The sequence below is a fragment of the Piliocolobus tephrosceles genome, chromosome 3 (assembly GCF_002776525.5).
Source record: "Piliocolobus tephrosceles isolate RC106 chromosome 3, ASM277652v3, whole genome shotgun sequence".
Lineage (NCBI taxonomy): Eukaryota > Metazoa > Chordata > Mammalia > Primates > Cercopithecidae > Piliocolobus > Piliocolobus tephrosceles.
The window spans coordinates 86,055,366-86,081,457 of record NC_045436.1 but is presented as its reverse complement, the minus strand read 5'-3'; the positions used below and the strand labels follow the sequence as shown (position 1 = coordinate 86,081,457).

Below are 26,092 nucleotides of genomic sequence, written 5' to 3'. Positions count from 1 at the left end.
TGTTATATATGTAAATTACATGTCATGGGGGTTTGGTGTACAGATTATTTCATCGCCCAGGTAATCAGCAGAGTACTAGACAGGTAGGTTTTCAATCGTCTCTCTCCTCTCATCTTCCTACCTCAAGTGATCCCGGAGTCTGTTATTCCCTTCTTTGTGTACATGTCAATTACAGAGCTTTAACAACATTTTAATGTTTCCTTAAAAAGAGTAAAGATTCTATGATTCCATGGAATCCTTTGTTTTATTGTTTTTTTTTTTTAACTACTCATAAATTCTTTCATTTTGATTTACAAGTCAAAAGGCATATATTTATTTTTGATATTTTTAAAATTTGCACCAAGGGGCTTGTAAATGCTTTTTTGAAATAATTTGGAATATTACATAGTGTAGATTTCATCACTTGTCACATGTGCTCCCTTTAGAGACAGAACTTTCTAAATAAAACAGACCATATTGTTATCTCATTTGAAAGCCTATCCTGAGCAACCAAAACTTATGCTAGTTTTACAAATTATGTTTGCATATATGAAGTAATATATAACATATAACTTTTAATAATACATAAAATAAATTTATAGATTTTATGTCTGTGTGTGTGTGTGTGTGTATGTGTATATGCAGTTATAACATATAAATCCAATCATCAGTGTTGGCTGGGCACAGTCGTTCACGCCTGCAATCCCAGCACTTTGGGAGGCCAAGCCGGGCAGATCACCTGAGGTCAGGAGTTCAAGACCAACCTGGCCAACAGGGTGAAACTCCGTCTCTACTAAAAATACAAAATTAGCCAGGTATGGTGGCAAGACAGTGTTTTAATGGTGGATTCGATTTCTTCAGTAGCTCTTTAATTAGCCATGTAATTTTACATAGTAATTATTTTTATCAGGCTCAAATAAAAATGATATTTAATAAACTGGAGCATAGCTGTGGAAAATTGCCTGAGGTGTGAATTTCTGGTTTAAAATGAAGCATGCTTTTTAGAAGTTAATAACTATATGCTTTCATATAGTTGAACACTTATGATTGTTGATGTCACATATCTCTGGCTTCTGAGTGAACTGGAACTATAAACACACCACTAATTGGAAGGAGAAATTAAGAAGTTAAAGAAAAGTTAAACCCAGAAGTTCCCTGGGTCCTTCAGATATATTTTGGGTCTTCACTTTGATCTATAACTCTTGAAACTGATGTAAATTGTACCTTTTTTGTGCAGAGAGGAAAAGGTGAGACAATGGACAGATAGAATGCATTCTGTTGCAGTAGAATTAACATCAAGTCAAGAAAAAGTATTACTTGAGTATCTTTTTTTTTTAAATCCAGCATGGGTAAAAGTTCACACATTAAATGAGGAATTCAGCTTTGTCATGGAATACAGCACCTCATCTTTTTTTCTCTTTGCCCTGAAGCTCTTCAGTGTAGGATATATGACATGTAATATGTTTGCTTATAGGGAAATATCTATTGTATTTATCCATTTTCACACTGCTGATAAAGACATACCCGATACTGGGGGAAAAAAAAAAAAAAGAGAGAGAGGTTTAATTGGACTTACATTTCCACATGGCTGGGGAAGCCCCAGAATTATGGCAGGAGGCGAAAGGCACTTCTTACGTGGCAGTGACAGGAGAAAATGAGGAAGAAGCAAAAACAGAAACCCCTGAAGAACCCATCAGATCTCGTGAGACTTACTCACTATTATGAGAATAGCACAGGCAAGACCAGCCCCCATGATTCAGTGACCACCCCCCAGGTCCCTCCTACAACATGTGGGAATTGTGGGAGATACAATTCACGTTGAGATTTGGTGGGGGACACAGCCAAACAATATTATCCATAAAATTCATGTGATCGTTAGAAGCAAAGTATTATTTGAGAAAAGCAAGGCAAGACTACTTCTACTGATGGACTATCAATAATTTAGTACTATTTCTTGAAATATTAAAAGGTAAAAACTTTAAAAACTTAAAAAAAGCAAGGCAGACATTATTTTTTGAAGATTATTTTCACCAAATAATTGGTTTTAAAAATAGATGTTACTTTACTGTAGGATAAAGTTGTGATTATTAAGAGAAAAGTTTTATGATGTTATTGTCATTTCAATTTCAAAAAAGTGACATTGTCACCTGTAATCTCAGCGCTTTGGTTGGCCAATACGGGAGGATTGCTTGAGCCCAGGAATTTGAGACTGGCCAAGACAACATAGCGAAACCCAGTCTATATTTAAAAAAAAAAAAAAAAAAAGTTGAGCTCATTGAAATACTTATTAATCTTGGTTTTTTTAATTAGTAAAAATGTAATAGTTACTTGCCCTTGAGTAGATTGCTAGCACTATCTTGTTTAGGTTAGTGCATAGTGAGTAAACTGGCACGAATAGTAACTTTGAAAGAATGAAAAAAAAAAAACATATTCCTCATATTTCAACTGAACTCTATGAATTCTAATAGAATTAGAATCAACAAAAGATATGTTTAATTGCCTACTGGATCCCTACTTTCTGATTAAACATGGTATTCTTATTTCTAAATATGCCAAATTGCTAAGTCTTAAGTGGAAATAAATTAGAACTGGAACAAATGCCTGTATAGAGGCATATATGTTATCTGTATCTATAAACAAATTTGAGACATAATTATTCCATTTGTGACTGCATATAAGTGTTCTTCATTTAAGGATCTGCTACACTTTCTGAACATTCAACAAATACAAAGCAGATTTAATATTACCAGAGAAAATGTACTTGTAGAGTTTAGTAGGAAAACATTATTTATCATGTATACAATTTGTGACTCAGGAAATGAACTGGTAACTCTGAAGGCAGAAAATAGGTTATGACAGTTTGTTGGTGTGCTTGTTTAATAATTAGCAGTAAGTAATTAAAGTAGTAGCAAAACAAAATTATCACCTAAAATATTCTCATGAAGAAATTAAATCTCATTCAATGTGTAAATAAAACTATATTTGAATATAATGTTCTTGCAGTACTGTGTAAAAATGATGATTGTCTCAAACTTTGTTATTTCAGAGTATCTGACTGTCTTCTCTCAGATGATTGCATTTCATGATCCAGAGCTGAGTAATCATCTCAATGAGATTGGCTTCATTCCAGATGTAAGTACTTGGTGCATTAATAGAACATGTTGTTAAAAAAAAAAAAAAAAAGCAGAAATTGTCATCACAAAAGAGTGTATTTTTTAAATTTTCATTGTCATAGAAGTGCATATCTGAATAAGTTACTGCTACTAATTATAGCCTTATGTTAGAAAGTCTGTGGCTACTTTCCATACTCCCACCTTAAGTAATGAAAATGAGTCATTTTTCTTACCATAGTTGATAGTATCAAATTGTTTTGAGAAACTCGTTAGTGATAGTGTTGTATTAAACTGTGCTGTGAAGGCTTTTCACTTGGATTTTTGATATTCAGGCCTGATTTTGAGGATATAGGAAGTGTATGCTTGAGTGAAAGTAACCACTTCTGTGTTTTACTTGATACTACTTTGGGAGCTTAGATAGATTTTGGTTTTTCTTTTCTCTGTAGTCCACATCAAGCTAAAAGTCAGAGTTGAAAATCAAAGTTTAGCTGTAGCGTGACTTAGCCTGTTTTTTATTTGTTGTTTGTCACATAGAATGAAGCCCTTTTTAAAGACTGTTGAATAAACATATATCAAAACATCACATTGTATCCAATAAATGAATGCAATTATTATTTATCAATTAAAAATAGTAAATGACAGTGGAGAGGAAAATAAATTAATAACAAAAGTTAGCTCTTGGTGATGGGGTTGCAGTTAGTAGCATGAGTGCAAAAGAAATTGTTTACTTGTTACATTTGACATTAAAAAATTTTTTTAACACTGTGAATGTATTACTTATTCAAAAGTTAAATTGAAGACACCTGCCTTCAAGAAATTATAATTTTTTAGGAAGATGCTTTATTAAAAATTATTGATAAAATGTTCACATTACGTATTGTTGAAAGTAGGAAATGCAATTTATAAAATAATATGGTATTATCTCATTTTCATAAAGTAGAATTTAGTGTATATGTGTATATACATAGGAAAAGTTGAAAGGCTATACTCTAGAATATTAATTATGATTATATCAGGTTGCAGGAGTTATGGGTACCGAGGGGGCTTAAGTGCAATTTGTAATTGTTTTCTTTTAAGGTATTATTTTTGTAATGTGAAAAACTTTCTAAAACTGTATTATGTGATCATGTTTAATAGAATACTGTAAAGCAGTTTCTTAAAAACTGTTTATTTTCACAATGCATGGGAAGAAATACATTTTATATTTAGACCCGGGGCACACAAAATTCGAGTGGTGATGTGTATGTGTGTATACAACTAAACTAAGTTTTACAAAACAATGTTTTATGCTTCCTACATGTGATGCATTGTGTTATTTTTGAAAAGTGTACATTTAATAAGTTGATTTTATAAACCTAAATTTGAAAAATACTTATATAAGGGATTTTAAAAATCAGTAAAAATTGATTTTTAAAATTAAAGAATAAAAATAAAAGGCTATTGGAGTATAATATCATTATAAATGTGAGGTACAATACAATAATACTAGATCCAGTATTATGGCTAGAGTTGAAGAAGCTGTCAAGGAGCTGACTGCCAAGTTAGTAATGGTGTTAGATTTTTGAGTAAAATAGAATATTAAGTATTTAAAATATAGACTAAAAAAAGATAATTATTTTCTAAAAATTTTTGTGAAGGCACCTAATTAAATTGTGCTCAGCACTGAACAGAAACAGAAAACATTTATGTAGACAAGTATGTGTGGAAACCAGGTGTGGTGGCTTGTGCTTGAAAGGCTGAGGCAGGAGGATCACTTGAGGCTATGAGTTTGAGACCAAAACAACACAGCAACACTTCATCTCTTTAAAATATAATGTGTAGAATTATAAAGACAATCTGATACAAATCCTTAGACATATTCATGAACAGAGATAATATTAAGAAAGGAAACACACAAGGACAAATAACTTTAATCAGAAAATTGAGTTCCGAAAGAGTATGATGTAAGAAACAATGTTGAGCTAAAAATATTGTTAGAACATAATTAATGTGAATACATATTAAATGTTTACTGTGTACCAAGCACTGTTCCACCCTCTTTAAATATTATCACTCATCAAATACTACAAGTTTATAAATCTGTATAAAAAGTGACCTAAATATGTATAAATCCACTTTAGGAAGGGCTAATAGTAAGGTGAAAATAAAATTCTAAATAATAACATGAAAGTTAACAGTAGGTGGGAATCAGTTAAAATATGTTCTAATGTTTTAGCATTATTTAGAGGGAATGCTCATTTTATTTAGGCATTAAGTGAGGGAACCTTTCAAATCTGAGATTTGATTGTACCCTCCTTGAAAACTTATAAGTTAGCCTGTTACTGTTTTCTGGATACTGGCAGAAAATGCCAGATTCCTGGGCCAGAGACCAAGGACTTTATCACTAACAGTACAGCAAGCAGCATGAACATCAGCATATTTGTGTTGTTTTCTCTTGCTCTCAAATCCTTTGGAGACAACATCAAGGACCCAGATGATACCTGCATATATAGTGGATTACATTACAAGAGAGAAACCATGAGCCCAGTGAATGGAGGTGTGTGGTGCCCAGAGGTCCCTTCTCCCATTGCTTGGCAAGCAGGAGGGTAGAGCTACAGGGTTATAGCTGTGTTTGCACTCGCTGTTTGGCAGATCCTGAGTTCTTTTCCCATGTCCAAGAATAAGGATGAGTGACAGCCAGCAGGTGAGTGAGGCAAAGAGTTTTACTGAGTGACAAAACAGTTCTCAGCAAAGAAGGAAGCCTGAGTTGGACAGCCCCCTTACCTGAAGTTGGGTAGTCTTCCCACCACCTAAAAGTGGGTAGCCCGAAGTGTGGCTGAGCCTGGGGCTTTTATGTGATCAGAATGGGAGTGTATATGCTAATTGGTTTGTGAGTATACAAAAAAAGTGAACAACAACAACAAAAAAGGCACCACTCAAAGATGGCCACAACAGTTTAAAAAACTAATTATGGAAGGGGAGGTATATGTAAAATAGGTGAATGGTAGGGATCAATCAGAGGAAAGTGTGCCAAACAGAAGGAGAGGTTCTCAATCCACGCTGTAGATTTATATGAGATCTGTATCTTGGTTTTCATACGTTAAACTGTCGTTGGTTTAAATTGGATTACACTGGGGACTTGCCCCATCTGCCTAGGGATTTTTCTGCCCCCGCTACTATCAATAGTAGTGTGATTAGTCTTCAGAGACAATTGTAAGTCATATGGGATGAGAAGTAATTCTTTGTGGGATAGGAATGTCCAGCACGTGGCAAATGCTGAGCATCCTTGACTCCCAACCACTCATTGCCAGTAGCAGTTCTCTTACCATCATTACAAAAAAATGCCTTTACACTCATTTCTGAGTAATTAATTCACATGTATTTCTGAATGTCCTCTAGCAAATGGTTCTGTCACTTGTTAAGAATTTTAGAGTAAACAGAAAGAAATGAGGGGAAACGATATATCTTAACCTGAAGAAGAGTCCCATCTACAACTGTTTTCTTGTCACAGAGAGTGGGCAAAGTTTTTTCACAAAGAAAGCTAAAATGTTAATAGGAAGACTGTTTTTTCAAATCTTTTTCTTTTTGTGTATTTTTTAATTGAGCTGTTTTTCAAGTCTGGATAATATAAAAATGATGAGGCCTTTTTTAAATTCAATTTTGTGAACAGATTTAATGTTTTAATGTAGACATTATTGACAGTGAGTACTTGTGTGAGGGGCATGATGAAATGGAGGACTTTTTAAAACATTTTTTTAACTCTATTAATAATATTTTAGTTCTGTTTTATTAGTTGTATATATAGCATTTTTTTAAAATTCTGAATGATTGTCTTTAATGTTCTATCTTTAAAGTAATTATTGAGGTAACTTTCTATGCCTCTAACAACAGTACAGGCTAGATTTATCAAGGAGAAGAGTGGGTACTTTGATAATCATTTACCAAACCAAGTTTCCTACTCAAGAACTAAACCTATCAAAGTAATCCCTCATTAATCTTTCATCATTGAAATTCAGACTTCCATTGCAGTAGAGATTGTGATTTCTGGCTTTTCTCCTTTTGCTCTGGGTCACGGAACTCTGAATACTGAGCACTGCTAAAGCCTGAGTAGTTAGAAATATTGTACACTGATGTGATGCTTAGATTATACATTTCATGATAGTTGTGTGATTTTCATATAAATAGAGTGAATAATGTGTATTTGATAAAATTGAGGACAGGCTGATATTTATCGTTTTTGTCTTGATATGTGTTTCTGCTTTTAAAAGTATAGTAGGCCTCATTTAAAATGAGAACAGGAAAGTATGATTCATTCTTAAGGGAACTGTTTTCCTGAAATTCTGTGAATAGTATTCAGCTTGCAAATTATGAAGAGTTGTCAGGTAACCATTAAGAGAAATGATAAGGAGTCTATCAGTACTATACGTGCCTTTTCAACCTACTGTCACAGCTAAAGATAAAGCTAACAAATTCTATGATATGCTCGTAAAGCCATTGTCATTTAACTGCAATCTGAAAGGATGCTTATACTACTTAAAAGCTTATCACAATCTTTTCAAAATTTATATTCAGCAGAGTTTAAACCGCTCAGAAATAATTATGTATTTGTTCCTTCATTTGTTCCTTACCTTCATTATGTTGTTACATAAATAAATTTTAGATTTTAGTCTAAAGAGAATACTGACAATGAGCTTTTCAGATTTTATAAAGATGTAATTACAGGAAAAACCAGGAATATCCACCTTATTTAGAATATCTTATAATAAGAGTCCTACTAACCTGTTGTAGTCTCTCTGAAGAGTCCTATGATGTGTCCTCTTGTCTGATAGCTGCTATGGTTTCCCCAGCATTAGTACAAACTCCATTCTACTGGCATTGGATCCATTAAGACCTTTGAATACAAATGGCTTATTAAAGTCTCTTTCTCGTAGTGAAGCTTGATTACCTTTCAGAAAGTGCCCAGATCTTAGAACTCTAAGTGGCTATTAATAGTATCAGGGATGATAAAATGACATTTTGGTACTTTTTAGCCAAAAAACTATACACACAAGTTCAATATCTAGCAAGTTTTCCAATTCAGTAAATCTTCATGTCATTACCCCCCACATCTGTTTCTAATCTAGTGATTCCTTATGCTGTCCAGAAACAGGTGAAAGGAAGTATGGCATAATGCAGCAGTTCTAAAACATTTTGCTCTCAGAACCCCTTTATATTCTGAAAAATTACTGAGGACCTCAAAGAGTTTTTGTTTATATGGGTTATAGCTATCGATATTTATAGAGATTTAAAATATATTTATGTATTAATTCATTTAAAAATAACAGTAACAAACTCATTGCATGTTAACCAAAATAACATATTTTTCTTAGAAATAGTTACATTTTTCCCCAAAAATGCAATAGTGGTATTGTTTTACCTTTTTATAATCTTTTACATTTTTATAATCTTTTTACTTGTTTAAGTATATGAAGAAAATGTGACCTCACACAGACATGTAAATAGTTTCTCAGATAGTGGTAGTTTCTTAAATGTCTCAGAGCAGTGGTGTCTTTTTTTTTTTTTTTTTTTATAGTGTAAGTTCTAGGGTACATGTGCACAACGTGCAGGTTTGTTACATATATATATATACGTGTGCCATGTTGGTGTGCTGCACCCATTAACTCATCATTTACATTAGGTATATCTCCTAATGCTATCCCTCCTCCCTCCCCCTACCCCACAACAGGCCCCAGTGTGTGATGTTCCCCTTCCTTTGTCCAAGTATTCTCATTGTTCAATTCTCGCCTATGAGTGAGAACATGCGGTGTTTGGTTTTCTGTTCTTGAAACAGTTTGCTGAGAATGATGGTTTCCAGCTGCATCCATGTCCCTACAAAGGACATGAAGTCTCACTCCATCACCCAGGCTAGAAGTGCAGTGATCTTGGCTCACTGCAACCTCTGACTCCTGGGTTCAAGTGATTCTCCTGCCTCAGCCTCCCAAGTAACTGGGATTATGGGTGTTTGCCACCATGCCTGGCTAATTTTTTTTTTTTTTTTTTTTTTTTGTATTTTTAGTAGAGACAGGGTTTCACCATGTTGGCCAGGCTGGTCTTGAACTCCTGACCTCAAGTGATCCACCTGCCTTGGTCTCCCAAAGTGCTAGGATTACAAGCATGAACCACCACTCCTGACCTCATTGTTTCTTAAAGCTAGTTGCTATGTACAGTCTAAAGCCATGTCAATGAACTCCTCATACTGTGTTATACTAAAATCCATCACTCTATCTTGCAATTTAATGGCTCTTTTACTCATACATAATTTTGTAGTGTCATGAATTGGTAATTTGAAAAATATTGATTCACTGAGTTACACAGATCTTCCAACTCTGAAACATTTCATTATATAATATTTTTTAAATCACAGTTATTAATATCACAACAGATCTCTTCCAAAAAGTGATTAAGTATTGGGAACCTACTGATTTCACAGTGGCAGTTATTAGCTTTCCAAAATTTTAATCTTTGCCTAAAAGCTCTTATTTTTTCTTAAAGTAACTGTTTCACTTTGTACATTTAAAAAAATCGTTGTCATTCTTTCAAATAAACATAGTATTTCTCGCAAAAACCATCAATGTTAGCTCACAGATGATTACCCAAGTGCTTTACCTCTTTGTACTTCAGTAGATATAACAAGTGCTTTACACTTACTTCCATTTCATTTCACAAATTTTAAAAGAGATGTTTAATAAATTTAATAATTTTTACTCCTTCACATGATTATACTTTGGTCCCTGTGCCTTAAGTTGTGGTAAGATACCAGCAGTTTTATCTACCAGTGGCTTTGCACCACTAGCACAAATATCAATCCAGTAAAAAGAGCAAATCATCTTAGTATTATTATGAAAATAGCTTTGAATTGGTGGACCCCTGAAAGGTCTCAAGGACCACCAGAGGCCTGTGACCAAGATTTGAGAAGGCTGGTATAGAGGTTAAGTACTCAGACACTTGTGCCAAATGCCCAGCATTCTAAATTCTTGCTATTCCATATGCAAATTACATAATCTTTTTTTAGTTTTAGTTTTGGTTTTTTACCTACAATCCTGTTAGCATTGATGTACATTATAATAAATTCTACCTCATAGTGGTGATTAAATTAGAGAATGCATATAAACTGTTCAACACAGTTCCAGGCACACTATAACTGTTAAGGGGTATTGTTCTTTAATTAATATTATTATACTTTGATCATGTTGCATTATTTCTTTGATTATATTAATATGATTCATATTTAGAAGAACATTATATTACAAGCTATAATGGATATATTATTTTGCTATGTCAGTTAATGAATAATCTGTCAGAGGAGGTATGGTACTAATAAAAATAAAACCTTGCATAGTTGTCTGAATTGATGAGATTTTCTGCCACTTTGAATTTTAATCTTTCTAATTGCTTGATTTTTTAAGGTACTTCTCTATCTCGCACAAAGTGCTACATAACATGTTTTATAGTCTTTCTTTTACTTAAAGTAAATTAGAATGAATTATGTTTGAAATTTTTGTAAAGTTTTTTGTGGTAATCAATGAAATAATTGAAATGTATTCTGGAATTATAGCTAATCTTTCCCAAAAATGATAATGTAGATCTCAGAACCATTAAATTATCCAAGTGATTTTCTTGTTAGTTTTCAGTGTATAGTTCTTTAGTTCAATATTGTAAGCCAACTAAGAATAAATAGTAAAAGGTATGTTTATACAGTTAGTTATTTTTTATTTGTTTCTTTTTTTATTTAGGGAACTCATGACCTATAAAAGATGTAACTAATATAATTTTGGGTATATAGGGGAAAAAAATTAACCATTTACTTTTTGAGTCCAAGGGATCTTTTACATTATTGTTATATGTTTAAGTCATTTTGTGAATAATATGCAGAAGTGGAATAAAGCATAGTAAAAAACGGTATTAAAATATTTAGTAATAATTTAAACACAACAAACCCAAAATTTTATGTCATATATTCCTTATTTTGAAAGTATATATGTATATATGTAAAAATATATATGTGTATGTGTCCTTTGAATTTACTGTTCAGCTGTCATACATGAGCCTGAAGGATATCCATCACGTAAATACCGATTCCAGATTTCAAATATGTCTCTCTCTCATAGGTTCTAGCTGATTTCTGGTTCTTCTTGCACTTGCATGGTTAAAACACAATCATCAAAATGAAACATTGACAGAGCTCATAACTTTGGTGAAGAACAGCTGTCTTTTCTTCCATAATTTGAAAACATTTTCATTTTTAGATTTATGAACACAAATTAGAATAAATTTAATTTTTACTTCTATATCATTTATTTCTTAATAATTACATTGCAAACACATACACCTATAGCATTTATTTGCTTAAACTGTATCAAAAAATTGTTGGTATACAAATATCGTTAAAAAATCAAATATTACTTTCATATATCCTTTTAGCAAAGTAAAATGGCCCAGGTTTCTTGTTGCAAAATATCGTGTGGTGAAGCCCTTTACTTTGAATGACTGACTGAATGAGAATTCTAGACTTATTTATTGTTTACTCTGATAGCTATGTTTGAGGAAATTCACCTAAGAGATTGTCATCTGAGCACTCACAATTTGCAGTATCACTTATATAACTAATTTTACCATTTGACTTGAGTTAAACTGTTGCTATCTTTTTGTATTCATCTTCTGATGAGTCCAGTAATTGTAAAACATTGTCCTCTGTTAAGAAACATTTTCCTCTTTTCTTCTTAATAAAGGTGGAAAATGAAAAATTCTCAATCTTTAGCTGTGTTCAATGAAAACGTAAAAAAACAACAAAAAATCTATAATGATGGTGTCTCTGTACATCTTTCATATCTTCTTGAAAGATGGTGCAATATTATGGCTAGCACAAAAAGAAAAATGAAGGATGGCATAATAGTGATAATTCATTTTAATGCTGTACTATCCTTATAGATGATTCCATCATTCTTCTGTTTTCTTATTAGTGTTTTTATGCATAGTTGAGAATAACTAATTGGTAATGATGAAATAATTCTTTCTGATAAATAAAATATTTTATACAGTGCCTAGGAGTCTTATTCTTTTTACCTTCTGGTCATACCTTTCCTATTAAAAAAAAAAAAAATTGTGTGTCTTTTGTTATATGACTTAATGAGGTTACCTCAGAACTTTGGCTTGTTAAAATACTTTTCCATTACTGAAGATTCTGGGTGATCATTGTAACTCCTATATTTAAGTCAACTAAATGCCAGGTGTTCTAGATCCATTAACTAGTCTTCACAATCATCCTAAAGGTTCAAGGAGATAACTTTATCCTGTCACAAAGTGCAGATATTTACACATTCTTTTCTGGAATGTCTATATGTATATTTCCGTAATGTACGTATAGAGAATCATTGCAAAAACATTAAATTCATGGTCAATATGTATTACATTGAAGGCGTATAATAGTTTAAATATGAAAATACTTGTGACTTATGATAGACAATATAGCATGCTTATAAAGGATGTGGATTAAGAAAATAGATAGAAAGGGACTCCCCTTTGTAGTAGTAAAATGTAATTTTCTGCTTTTCAAAATAAAGAAAATTATCCCCCTGCCTTTGTTTTTCCTATTGATGGTTCTAAATTTGACATTACCAGACCACATGGAAGGATCTCATGAAATGCTAAATATCACTACTCTTGTTTGATATTGCTAGGGGGCAGCATTTACTTAGCTGACTGTGTAGAATAGCACTCCACCAAATGAATTGTGCGTAATTTCATGATCTGGAGAAAATACTTAGAGTATGTATGATTTCTTTTCATTGGATTTTACTTTCTATTAAATTAGGAAATAGCTAATAATATCTCTAATATTAAATTGCTTTTCTTTTTAATTAAAACCTGCCTGGTATTCAAAATTATTGTATCTTGATGTCTTTTTTGTATCAGGCTATATTATGAAGCTGTGCCAATATCCTGAGTAATTAAGATGAAAATATCAAGATTTTAAAAGGAAGAAATATAGAAAGAAAAAATAATAGGCATTACCATCTCACAGAGTGCATTACTTATTTATTAATCTAAATTATCCTTAATTGGTAAGAGATAACTGGTTCTGGTAAGCACCTAGGAGCTGTTAGATGTTATATGAAAGATATTTATTCAACTTGAACTAATTATTACTTTTCAAATATCATTAGAATAAGCTTTGCTTATTTTAAATAATTTTTTTTATAATTATTGTCAAAGTATAGGTACATAACAAAATCTCAAGTTTAATTTTTTAAATATATCCTGCTATTTAATATGAAGGATTTTTCCCCAATATTAAGCAAGGAAGGACTAACTCATTTTCTCTTTATTTCATATTTGTTGAAAACTTCTTAAGAAAGTATATAATCTCATGACTATTTGGATCCTTAATCACTTTCATTTATCTTCATTGTGTTTTTCATTCATTCTTTCAACAAATATTTGAATGATCCTTTCAACAAATATTTGTGTGCCTATTATGTGCCAGACATTTTTCTATGCCATGGATAATATGTCAGCAATAAAATAAGAGATAGACAAAAATCTCTGCCCTCATATTCTAGAGTAGATAGACAATAATGAAGATAAATATACTGTATTGGTAGGTATTAAAATAAAAAAGCTAAAGCAGAGGTATGGATGTTATGTGCTCAGGTACAGGAGAGATTGAATTTTCATTATTTATTTACTTCTGAGACAGGGTCTTGCTCTGTCACCTATGCTGGAGTGCAGTGGTATGGTTATGGCTCATTGCAGTCTCAACCTCCTGGGCTCAAGTAATCCTCCTCAGCCTTCCAAGTAGCTGGGACCATAGGCATGTGCCACCACACCCATCTACTTTTAAAATTTTTTGTAGAGATGAGGTCTCCCTATGTTACCCAGGCTGGTCTTGAATTCTTGGCTCAAGCAGTCTTCCCGCTTTGACCTCCCAAAGTGCTGGAATTGTAGGAGTGAGCCACCGCCCCTGACCATGAATTTTGAAATAAGGTAGCCAAGAAAACCTCACAGAAAAGCTGACTTATGAATAAATGCTTTAAGAAAGTAAGGGAAAGAGCAACCCAAACAGCAGCAGTTGCTACGGCCCTGATGTGGAAGCGTACCAGAGACGTGAAGGAGCAGCCAGCAGACCATTGTGACTAGAGCACAATGAACAAGAAGATAAGGCTAAATAGGTAATAGAGGGCCATATTACGTAGTTTTATTGATCATCGTTAGGACTTTGGCTTTTATTGTTAGAAGTGGAAAACCACTGATGCTTTTGAGCAGAGGAGTGATGTCTCATGTAAACATTTTAACAAGGTCATTCTGACTGCTATGCTGAGAGAAATCCAAGGATGGACAAGAATGGAATCTATGAAACTAGTCATGGACTATTGCAATAATCTAGGCAAGAGATAGTGTTGACTTGAATCAAGATATTAGCAGTGGAAGTAGTGGGAAGTTTTCATATGCTGCATATATTTTGAAGGTAGAGCCAGCAGGACTACTGGTGACAAATACACAGTGTGTGAGGAAGAGAGGAGTCAAGTACCTGAGCAATTGAAAGGGTAGAGTTGCTTCTAACTGAGATTTGGAATACTGTACTTGGAGGTATAGATTTTTAAGGAAGTCTCAGGAGCTAATTTTAGGATATGTGTATCTGTTAGCCATGCAAGTGGAGGTAACAGACATTTGGATATACAGTTTCAGAATTTGTAGGAGAGGTTTAGGGATGGAGCTGTAAATATGAGTGCCCTCAAACTATACAGTTATTATCTGGAGAAAAATAGAAAAGATATCTAAGAACTGAACCTGGGAGACTCCAGGTAGAGAGTCAGAGAGAGGAAGAGGAACCAACAAAGGAGATGGACAAGGAGCAGTCAGAAAGATAAGAACAAAACTAGGTGAGTACAGTGTTTTGGAAGCCAAGTGGAAGGAATAAAGTGTTCTGAATAAGTGAGAATAGTCAACTATGTCAAATCTTGCTGATTGGTAAAGAAAGATTGCAATTGAGAATTGGCCATTAGATTTAATGACATAGAAATTATTGATGACCAAAGTAAGAACAGTTTCAGTGGTAAGTTGGAGGCAAGAACTTGATTGGAGTGAGTTGAGAGAATATTTAATGAATATCTACTGCTCTTAATGTAAGCTCCCTGTAGCCTGGAACTATGCTTTGTTCACTGCTATATCCTATCACCTAACACAGATCTGGCATGTATTAGGCACTTAGTAAATATTGAATTAATGAATAAATGAGTAAAATAACATTTATTCACAAGAATTCTATCATTCTCCTGCAGAAAATATTAACAGGGAAGGCCATAAGCTACTGTAACTTTGCTGCCATTACCTTATACCAGAACTTCTATTGTTGCACTTAATAGTAAAGCATTTTAGGTATCTGTTCATATGTCTGACTCTTCTGCCAGAGTGGGGCACATGGCATATAACCCAAAGCATTTCATATTGAATAAATGAACAAAAGCAAGCATGAATGAATGAAAGAGTGAATGAATATACCCAGAATTAAGTATAGTACAGTATGTTGTGATAAGTAATTATAATATAAAAATGATTACTATAATTATATATAATACAACTATATTATATATGATACAAATCATAGTGGGATAGGTATCATAAAAAATATACAAAAAGTTTTCACAGAACAAATGGCATTTGAGGCAGTCTTGGAAAAATCTTGTAGAGCTTTGATTGATGGAAATGATCAAGAAAGAGCATTCAAAGAAGAAAACGCAAAGTGCATAGTTAGGAAAGTAGTGTGTTCAGATCATAGTACATCTGTCTTTGAGGGAAGTAGAACATGTGTAGGCAAGTGGGAAGGTGCAAAGAAATTTAGTCTGATGCCATTTCTTATACTGATATTAATAATAATGCTACTTTAAATTTTCAGGTTGTTACTGTTTCCAAAGCATTTTCACATATATTATTTCTACATCACACCATCTCTATGACATAGTTAAGACAGACACTAGTTTTTCCTATTTCGAAAAATGAAGACCTGGGATTCACAGAGGTTAACTGACTTGACCAAGGCATGGTATCCAGTAATCGTCAGAGTCAAAACTCAGATGTATATTTTCTGACTCCAAGTCCTTGGCTTTTTCACTAATTCACAGTGGCCTTAAATGCAGGAGTACAAAATTGTATTTAATTTGGTATGCAGTGGAAACGTATTGACGTGGTGGAGCAGGGGAATGATGTCATCACAGTTGCATATTTAGAAAAATCAATTTGGCTAAAGGAAATACTGGACCAGGTAGAAACTGAACAATTATGAAACATTTGCAGTAGTCCATGAAAGAAAGAATGAGAACAAAAACAAGATTAGTTCAGTATGAATGGACAGAAGCAGAAGATTGAAGAGACCTTGTAAAAATAATATCTATCAGACTTACTTTTATGCCTTACTTTTATGCCTAAGATTTTTCTACCTAAATGACTATAATAATGGTGTTGGTAGAAAAAAGAGGCAGTTTGGGGGTGACCATGAGTGTGGTTGGGTGCAGTTAAGTTACACTGAAACAATTTGATCCTTCCAAGGCTTGCTTTTAAGGTTGATTAAATGGGGCCAGAGAAGGTTGGTTTGGGAGCATAGTTTTGCTCCATTACTAAAGCAGTACTCTCCTGACTACTCTCCCTAATGTCTTGTTTACAACAGTTGTAGGTGTTTTTTGTTTTTGTTTTTGTTTTTTTTTCATTCTGGTTAGTGAGAAAATGAACTATTCTTGGCATTTTATGAGCTTGGCATTTTTTCCCTCTGATCATTTGAAGTGGTTTCTGCCCCACTTTGTTATATATATGTACACAGTCAGATATATGTTTTCTGTGTACACACACACACACACATATATATATGTGTGTGTGTATATACACATACACACACATATGTGTGTATATATATGTGTGTGTGTGTGTGTGTGTGTGTGTGTGTAGTAATTAGCTCTCCAGTAATTAGCAAAGATTTGAGGGGAACCTTCAGCAGACTTCTGGAGCTTTTTCTATGCAACTGTCTCTCTGGCAGCATCTTCCAGGACACTTTCCTGAAGATTATATCCACCTTGGTCTCTCCAGATTTCCTACTCTGCATATTCAGCTCAGGACAACCACCAAGCTCTTTCTGGTTCTTCCTCCCTGTCAGTGGCCTGGAACTTTGCATGCAGTAAATTGGACAATTTTAGGGTTCATTTCATTTGTTTCTCCTCTTTCAGGTACCACTCTCTGCTGCCTGATATCTAAGATGTACAAATTGTTGTTTTATATATTTGGTCTGACTTTTAGGTGTTTCAGTTCAGGAGGTAAATCTGGTTCCTGTTATGCCACCTTGGTCAGAAGCAGAATTCTTCCATAGATCTTAATGAAGCTAATTAAAAAGACTAATATGGGAGAAAGGCACTGTTAGCTAGTTGCTGAAATAATTTGAAGAAGATTCTTAATGACAATTAGCTTTCATCAAAAGGGGAGAAGGTAATGTTGATGTTGTGTCTTTAAAAGAGATGTTGAATAATAGCAATGAAACTAATTTTGCTGACTTTATTTTTAATTTAAATTAAAATGGACAATTTATATTTTATTGTTTTCTATAACCCTTACTCATTACAGTGAAGTCATATACCTTTGTACTTTTTCCTTTTCCCATTTATGTTGTCCCTAGAAAAATGTATCTAAATGTCAGCCTATAAAAAAATGGTGATATGGTGGAGATGAGTGGGTTTTATTTCACATGTAGTACTTAGATTTTAATAAACCATGTACTTATCAAGTTCTTGACTGGCATCTTGATAGTATAAATACTCAATTGAGTGAAATGCACAGACAATATGCACCTTTATTCATAAATTCATAATTGCTAGATGCTGAAATAATATTTTTTTAAACTAACCCTGTAGGTAGTAAAGAAGTCTTTAATAGCAGCCTGTATTAACTCACAAAGTGAAATAAAATTAGTGCTTTTTCAGGTTTTTTTTGTAAATTATTGTTGATTTTTGATACTTGCTATTGACAAAGGAGATTTTTACTCTACTTTTATAAACTAAGGATGATTTGTCACTTCCAAAACCTTCTAAAATTTGAAAATGTATATGTCTATATATATTTATATAGAACCATTTATACTATATATATAGCTATATATGTGTGTATGTATGTGTATATTTCTAGGTAGTAAACAGGAAAATAAATTTGTCAGACTATTGTTAATAATGGTAATATTAGATCTTATTACTTTTAGTCTGTTATGAAGCATCCTGTTAATTGAGAAAGTGGTAACAAAAAGCACATGCTTCTTAACACCTTTTATTGAGACATTGTGAACATTTTTAAAAAAATACAGTTAAGAGTACCTCACTACTTATGAGAACTGTATTAGGGTTCTCTAGAGAAACAGAACCAATAGGAGATATATAAGTATAGATAAAGGAGATTTATTATGAGTAATTGGCTCACACATTTATGGAGGCTGAGATATCCCACAATATGCTGTTTGCAAGCTGGACACCCAGGAAAGCCAGTGGTATAATTCAAAGTCCAAAGGCCTTTGTAATTCTGATTCCAAAGGCCTGAGAACCAGGAGGCTGGTGATACAAATCCCAGTCTAAAGGCAGGAGATTAGATGAAATGTTCCGGTTCAAGCAGTGAGGTAGAAAAGAAGAGGCACAGTCCTCCTTCCTCTACCTTTGTTTTGTTCAGTCTCTCAGTTGGTAAGATGATACCTACCCACACTGGGGAGGACAGTTTACTGAGTCCACTGATTCAAATGCTGATCTCATCTGGAAACACCATCACACACACACACACACACACACACACACACACACACACAAATAACATTTAAACAGATACCTAGCTATCCCCTGATCCAGTCAATTAACTAACACAAGGATCTTTAAAATCTCAGAAATATTCTGTACAAACCTGAAAAGTAAAATATACCCTTGAAATTAGTATCCCAGTATTGCGTTTGGATTAGCCACGGTCTTGAGTCTATCCTTTGGTGAAATGAATACATTCTGTGAATAATCTTTGGCAAAAGAGTCATCTACATTTGTAATGTGGATAGTAATAACTGTAATTACCTATGTTAAAAGAAAAACCTTTGACAAATTAAATTTAACAGAGTTTAATTGAGGAAAGACCGATTCATAAATTGGCAGCCCCCAAGCCAGAAGAGGTTCAGACACTCCAGCATAGCCACATGGTGGAAGATTTATGGACAAAAAAAGAAAAGTGAACTACAGAAACAAAAGTGAGGTACAGAAACAGCTAGATTGGTTACAGCTCAGCATTTGCTACAGTCTTGTTTACATATCCAGTTAGATTACCGTTCACTTTGTATGGAGAAACCTTTAGGCCGAACTTAAAACATTTAAGGAGGCAGCTTTAGGATAAACTTAACACTACATTCTCTTTTATTTAACCAATAAAGTAGACCAAAACATAGAATTTACATTACCATTTAGTTTATTGGTAATCATTCTAATTACCTCTTTTATTTCCTCTTTATCCACTCCCTGTACCCCTTTTTCCACTCATAGCTCTATGCCATCCCTTGGTTTCTCACCATGTTTACTCGTAAGTATCACTTCCCCTGGTTTTTTTGATATTGCATTAGCGCAAGGACAGGCCAATACCTCCCCATATTTTATATTTGCAATAACATTGAGCAGATATAGTAAGTTTTTTTATGTATTTCTAACATAATAGAGTTGGGTAGAAAAGAATTTCAATTGTTCTGATCCGTGAATATCAAAGTGAGAATTCTATAAAATAAAAATCTATTGTACATTTCATGATATTTGTACAAACTCTGTCCCCCTTTGAAAAAAATTATCAACTATAGTATTTACATAAAGCTTATAAGGGCAATTATTACAACCAAATCAGGCTTAATTTTCAGAGATTCTTCAATAACTTTTATTTTTTAAACTAGGATTCCTCTAGAAATTAAGCAGATTATGTGAATGTGTAATATTTTAATTTGCTACAAATATTAATAAAGTGGACATCCTTACAAATAAAAAATATGGTTTACATAGTTATTACCTTTTTTATTACCAAATATTACAAATACTATTTGAAGTAGATCTTTATGCACTGGCCTGGAAGATATACATAGTATTGTTAATAAGAAGAAGGCAGTTACAAAAATAGAAAGCTGCTCATAGGATTTTTGGTGGGAATTTATTAAAACAGTTGTTTAGATAATATAATAGATATGTCGTTTTACTGTACCTAAAACAACACTAAAGTTCATCTAGATAAATAAATCTGTGAGAATAATATAACTGGAAAGTTCTGGGAAGACATATTATGAATGGTTAATAGAGTTAAAAATATTATCTGTTTGGCCAGTCTGATTATCAATTTTTTAAGATGCCTTAGGAAGCTATAAATTTTCAAAGCCAAATAAACATTTCATTAAAAGAGTTTGGTAGTATTAGCTCTTCAATAATAGTTTTGACCATAAGGTAATAATTACAGAACTAGCAAAGTAGGTTGTTACTGTTTTAATTGTTATTATTTTGGTTTTTTAATTTATTTATATTTTTATCATTTTACAGATGTGTTTCCACTACACAAAATTTTCCACCTCTGGGATACCTTACTACTTGGGAATTCCTCTTTCCCATTCTGTATTGGAGTAGCAATTCTTCAGCAGTTGCGGGACCGGCTTTTGGCTAATGGCTTTAATGAGTGCATTCTTCTCTTCTCCGATTTACCAGGTATAGATCTAAATAAATGGAACCATTAAATGAAATTTGACTATGAAATAATGACACATTCTTAAGCCATTCGCAAAAATAACCATCCAGGCCTTCAGCACCTCTTCTGTTTGGGCCTCATCATCCTCTCTGGATTCTCTCTTTCATATACTGCCTCTTCTGCTGATCCAGCATTGTAAATACAAATCTGGGTCATACCAACTCACTGTGATTTATATCCATCTTGGTAATGCTACTAAATGGGTAAAAGGCCAGGAAGTAGGGGCAATATCATATTTGCTCTTTTGCTTAGGACAGGGGCTGTTTATCTTCAGTGATGGAGAGTATAGAAAGGCCACTTGGGAAGGTGTTTAAGAATCTATGTTTATACAAAGATACAATTCACGTGAAACTTTGTTCCCTCCTAATGCTGCTTGCTAACAATTTGACAGTGTGACAAAAGGAAATACTGCCCTCTTAGGAGGACAAATCAAACTCCAGGGAAATTCTATGTCATGGAATGCAGGAGAGTATGTTAAGCTATATAGAGTATTAACAAGTGAGGAACTTGTAAACCTAGGAGTTGAATGTTTAAACGTTAAATGTAGAAATAATGGATAACTATAAGCTTCGATGCTATGGTCAAAAAGATGAAATTAATGTCGTCACCTACGATGTAACTAAATCTATATTTTTGTGGAAACGTCAATTTTTTAGGTGAAAAAAATTCACATACTTTATTGACTGCATCTCTTCCGCTGTTCTCCATATTTTCAGGCAGGCACAAGTTACTGCTGGTAATAAACTCACTTAAAATTATCCCAGAATCAAATTTACCTGAAAACTAAGTAAAAAACAAAAGGAAGGTCCCTTAAGATTATATCTTTATTAATTACTCTGAAGAAAAATAAGAAACCTACTGCCGAACCTCATTTTTATGTTTAATAGTTGATCTGTACTTGGTACTATACCATCTCTCTGTTGAAATTTTTTATCATTTGTGGGAAAATAATAAGAAAAATGCCTTGGATTTATTTAAAACTTTTTCTTCCCCCTTCCCTCAAAATTGAAGCTATTATCATCAGCTTTCTGACTTATCAAATTTTAATTAAAGTGAGTTATTTCTTACATGAATAAATAGTTTAGGTCATATTTTTTCTTGGAGATTCTTTATGAAAATCAAGTTATCCATTTTTTTTTGTTTTGAACAGTAATAAATAAGCTAGTTTCGCAAACTAGGAATACTGTTTATTTTTTTGCAGATGATTTATTGTTATTTCCAGCTTGCCAAAGTAAACATGGGATGATTGATTAGGATTAAAATACATTTTCTGGCCAGTTCTAAATATATATATATATGGAATGTTGATTGTACATTTTCAAATTAAGCAGATTTATTGCCTTTCTAATTTGATACATAAATGCTCCTGTTAAACATTGGTGAAGCATCTGTTTTTATACTTTATAGGGAGATTAGTGGCAACTCTGCTTGTCTATTAAAAAACACATGCAACTGTGTATTTTATGGTCAATTGACATATTTCTATCTTAATTCCATAGGAAAAATTATGGCTGTATGCCTTTAAAATTGCCTGCTTTGGGTTTACTTTACAGATGGTACAAGATTAGAATAAAGTTTCTCAATTAATTCAAAACTGAAAGGATTTATACAGTATTCTTACTAATGATCATTCAAGAGATGTTACCTTGCTTGTTTTAGGCCTTAGAAAATGAAATTCTGGTAATTTTATCATTTCTATTCACTATATCATAACATCTGTCAAACCTTATTAAGCACTCATTTTGTTCAGAGCATGCTATTCAAATAGGAATCAAATCTATTTAGTTGATGTAGTGTCAGCTGGTACAATTGGGTTTCTTTGCTTAATTTCTCTTACTGAAAATTCATCTTTCCATGAAATAATTAATTTGTTTTGTTTATAAATAGGTTATCCTACATGCAAAGACCCAAGATCTTCTATTATTAAGTCTTCAATTCAGTCCCAGCATCCCTCCTCCTAATATCTCAATGCATTAATGATAGGTCCTATTAAAGTGCCTAACTGGATGAACAGGAATGACATTTTCCACATATTTTCAAAGCTGCCTAGCTTATCTATGTCTTCTTCCTTCCCATTTACATTGCCACCTAATTCCTGAACAAAATATTATTTATTAGTAATAGTAATTATTATTTATTAGTAATAGTATAAACTTCAAATAAATAAGTTCAAATGTTCACAGTAGGCACAAATGTGATATTTTTAACTGATGAGCATTCTATGTGTTAAAAGTATATATGAATAATACTATTTTCATTTTATAGCAAGATACATAGTGAAATACAAGTTCAGTCATCACCCAGTATCGATGGGGGATTGGTTTCAGGACCCCCCGCAGATACTGTAATCCACAAATGCTCTAATCCCTTTGCATGTAACCTATGCACATCCACAATTATACTTCAGATCATCTCACGATAACTTTTAATGACTAATACAATAGAAATGCTATGTAAATAGTTGTTATACTATATTGTTTAGGGAATAATGACAAGAAAAAAAGTCATGCTCAGTACAGACACAGACATTCATTTTTATTCCCCAAATATGTTCAATGTGCAATTGGTTAAATCCATGGATGCAGAACCCACAGATATAGAGAGCTGACTATATAAGAAAATTTTTTATGTACTTAAAAGTTCTTCATATGTTTAGATTGAATGTGTTCTAAGTGTATTTGGGGAAGTAGGACAAGAATCTGGTGACCTCTGAATTTATTTTCACACATATTTTATGTAGCATAGAATTTGAGAGGATTTATTTGGTCTCTTAAAACAATAAGGCTTTGAGTTTACTTGAAGTAAAACTTATTTTAGTCAGAGGTATAATATAATTGTGAAGTTTTAGCTAAAACAAATGTTCATATTCATCTAAGCAGCAGATATATTTTCATGAAATGCTTAACCAAAGCAAAGAAAGCAGATATCAGTGTTGTGGTTCGATACCACCATCAGATGAGTGGACAGTTGACTGCTAAAACTTTTTCGTTATTCAGTACTTACCTTAATAAAGCAAAAGTGTTGCCAAGTACATTTAGTTACACTACATTTATATCCAAAGTTTTTAAAGTATTTTAGAGATTTTTAAGTATATAAATGAGAAGCAATCTGGGTTTTCAGTCAATAGTTTTTTACTCTCATCTAGGGATAAATATAAATTAAATAGGGTTACTGTAATATTTATATGTAATCTTTCCAGTATAAACAGTGGCTTAGATTTTTGAAACTGTAAGACTTAATCAAATATAAGCTTATTATAGCCAGTAGGCTGCTAATTTGTGACTCCTTTTTTAAATAGTTATCATGTTGATGAACACTGCAGAAAACAATAGGAGTTTAAAACAGGGAGTTAGGGAGTTTTTCTTAAGTAAATGATACTTAAGATAATATCTGAAATTATTTAAGTCATATTGAGGAGTGGGGAGTGGAAAGAGGAAAATCTTGTAGACAGAGGGAATAAAATGCTCAAAGGCCTCAAACAACTGAAGGACGTTAGAGCAAACAGGAAAGTGGAGAGGAGTGGCTAGAAAAGTGAATGGAGAGATAGACAAAGAAGGATCATGCAAGATCTTGTAGGCCACATTAAAGATTTTTAAAAATATTATTTGTTGAGATATTTTCTCAATGTTTTTGAAGTAATGAAAAAAGTACTTAAAATAACATCAGGTACCAAAATACGAACACTATAATTGATATTAATATTTGCAGAGCTTTCTGATCTCTCTACATTTTTTTTCAGGGTGATCTATCATGAGTGAAGCAAAGGATTCTTAACATACGTGTTCCTAATAGTTATCCATCATTTTTTCCCCTGTCTTATAGCCGATAATGGGATGGAGAAATGATTTGTGAAACAGTAGAGCAACTGTAGTACACAGTTGTTCAGTGAAAGTTTTGTACTGTCAAGCCTGTGATATTGATGCCACTTTACCTGAAACTGAGAATCAGTTATTCCCATCTTCTGCTTGTAGCTACATGATCTTCATGCATGTCCTTTTTTTTTTTTTTTTTGAGATGGAGTCTCACTCTGTTGCCCAGGCATGATTTCAGCTCACTGCATGCCTATTTCTAAGTATATCTTGGAATTGCAAAAGGACAATCAAAATGAAAATTAAATTTGGAGATTTTAGCAGTGGTCCTTCTCTCCCCCATCCATCCATAAAAATTACATATAAACATTAAAATCTAGATGGCATATTAAAGTCTTGTGAGTTTAAAATTAGTTAAGGATAAGGAAGAAAGTGTTAATTTGTTTATATTGGTATGGTGTATAGTCACTGAAATAAAGCTTTATGAAAAATTATTTTTAAAACCTCAGGTTATGTCAGTCTTGTTTCTGGTGGAAATACTGCATTATTTTATGAAAAGGGGGGAAATTTAAAAACAGATATTACAGTTTATCACTCCAAGCTAATAAATGGTCATGAAAACAGCAGCCAGTAGCATGACTGATGAAGACTCTGAAATGATAACGTGATTCTAGGAAGCTAGAAGAATTCATATAACACTGACCTAATTGTTGCTCTTGAAGCATACAACTAATTTTGCAACATGTAAATACTTTATAAAGTTTAAAAGAAATGTTTCCTGCATATTGAGAACTGTAATGAAAAATAATGTCAGAGGTGATCAGAATTTCTACTTACCTTGAAAATTTAGAGTAGATCTGAGTACTTATACATCTTAAACCTGGTCCCAAATTGTCAAGAATCTGATAGGAAGGCCTTTCTTTATAGCAGAGCTTCTTGTTTTCTGGTTGATAAGGGTTTCTCTTTTGTGAAAGAATTCTCGCTTTCTGAATTTTTGAGCTGTCCAAAAGTTATCTTATAGTTTAGATCAATGTTATTAAGAGTATTTTGTTTCAGGATACCAACGATGGCATTAGGTTTGTATTTGTTTTACCATTGAATGTTTATATGTGTCTTAGGTTCGCAAAACAAAATATATAGAGCATTCTTCACTTTTGAAGTAGATTAAAAGTAATTAACCACAAAAACCTTTAAAAGTCAGAAACTGTTTAAAATATCCCTACATATACTACTGATAGATATTGCAATAAGAATGTAAGTACCAAAATGTATTAAATTTAAGAAAGACATTTAAGGCATCGAAAGAATATACCTTGAAATAATAAGAGCCATCTCTGAGAAACCAACAGCCAGAATGAGGCTGAATGGGCAATAACTGAATGCATATTCCCCTTGAGAATTGAAACAAGACAA

At 32.9% G+C, this 26,092-nt stretch overlaps 1 protein-coding gene across 3 annotated transcripts in view; it reads left to right on the top strand.

Moving 5' to 3' along the window:
- TBCK (TBC1 domain containing kinase) overlaps positions 1-26,092 on the top strand; it is a 269,659-nt gene that overhangs the window by 97,591 nt on the left and 145,976 nt on the right. For all 3 annotated transcript variants that reach the window (XM_023220144.3, XM_023220145.3, XM_023220146.2), the window contains 3 exons: positions 3,026-3,111; positions 19,643-19,679; positions 20,669-20,830. In XM_023220144.3, the coding sequence (XP_023075912.1) occupies positions 3,026-3,111; positions 19,643-19,679; positions 20,669-20,830 (285 nt within the window). The remainder of the gene's footprint in view (positions 1-3,025; positions 3,112-19,642; positions 19,680-20,668; positions 20,831-26,092) is intronic.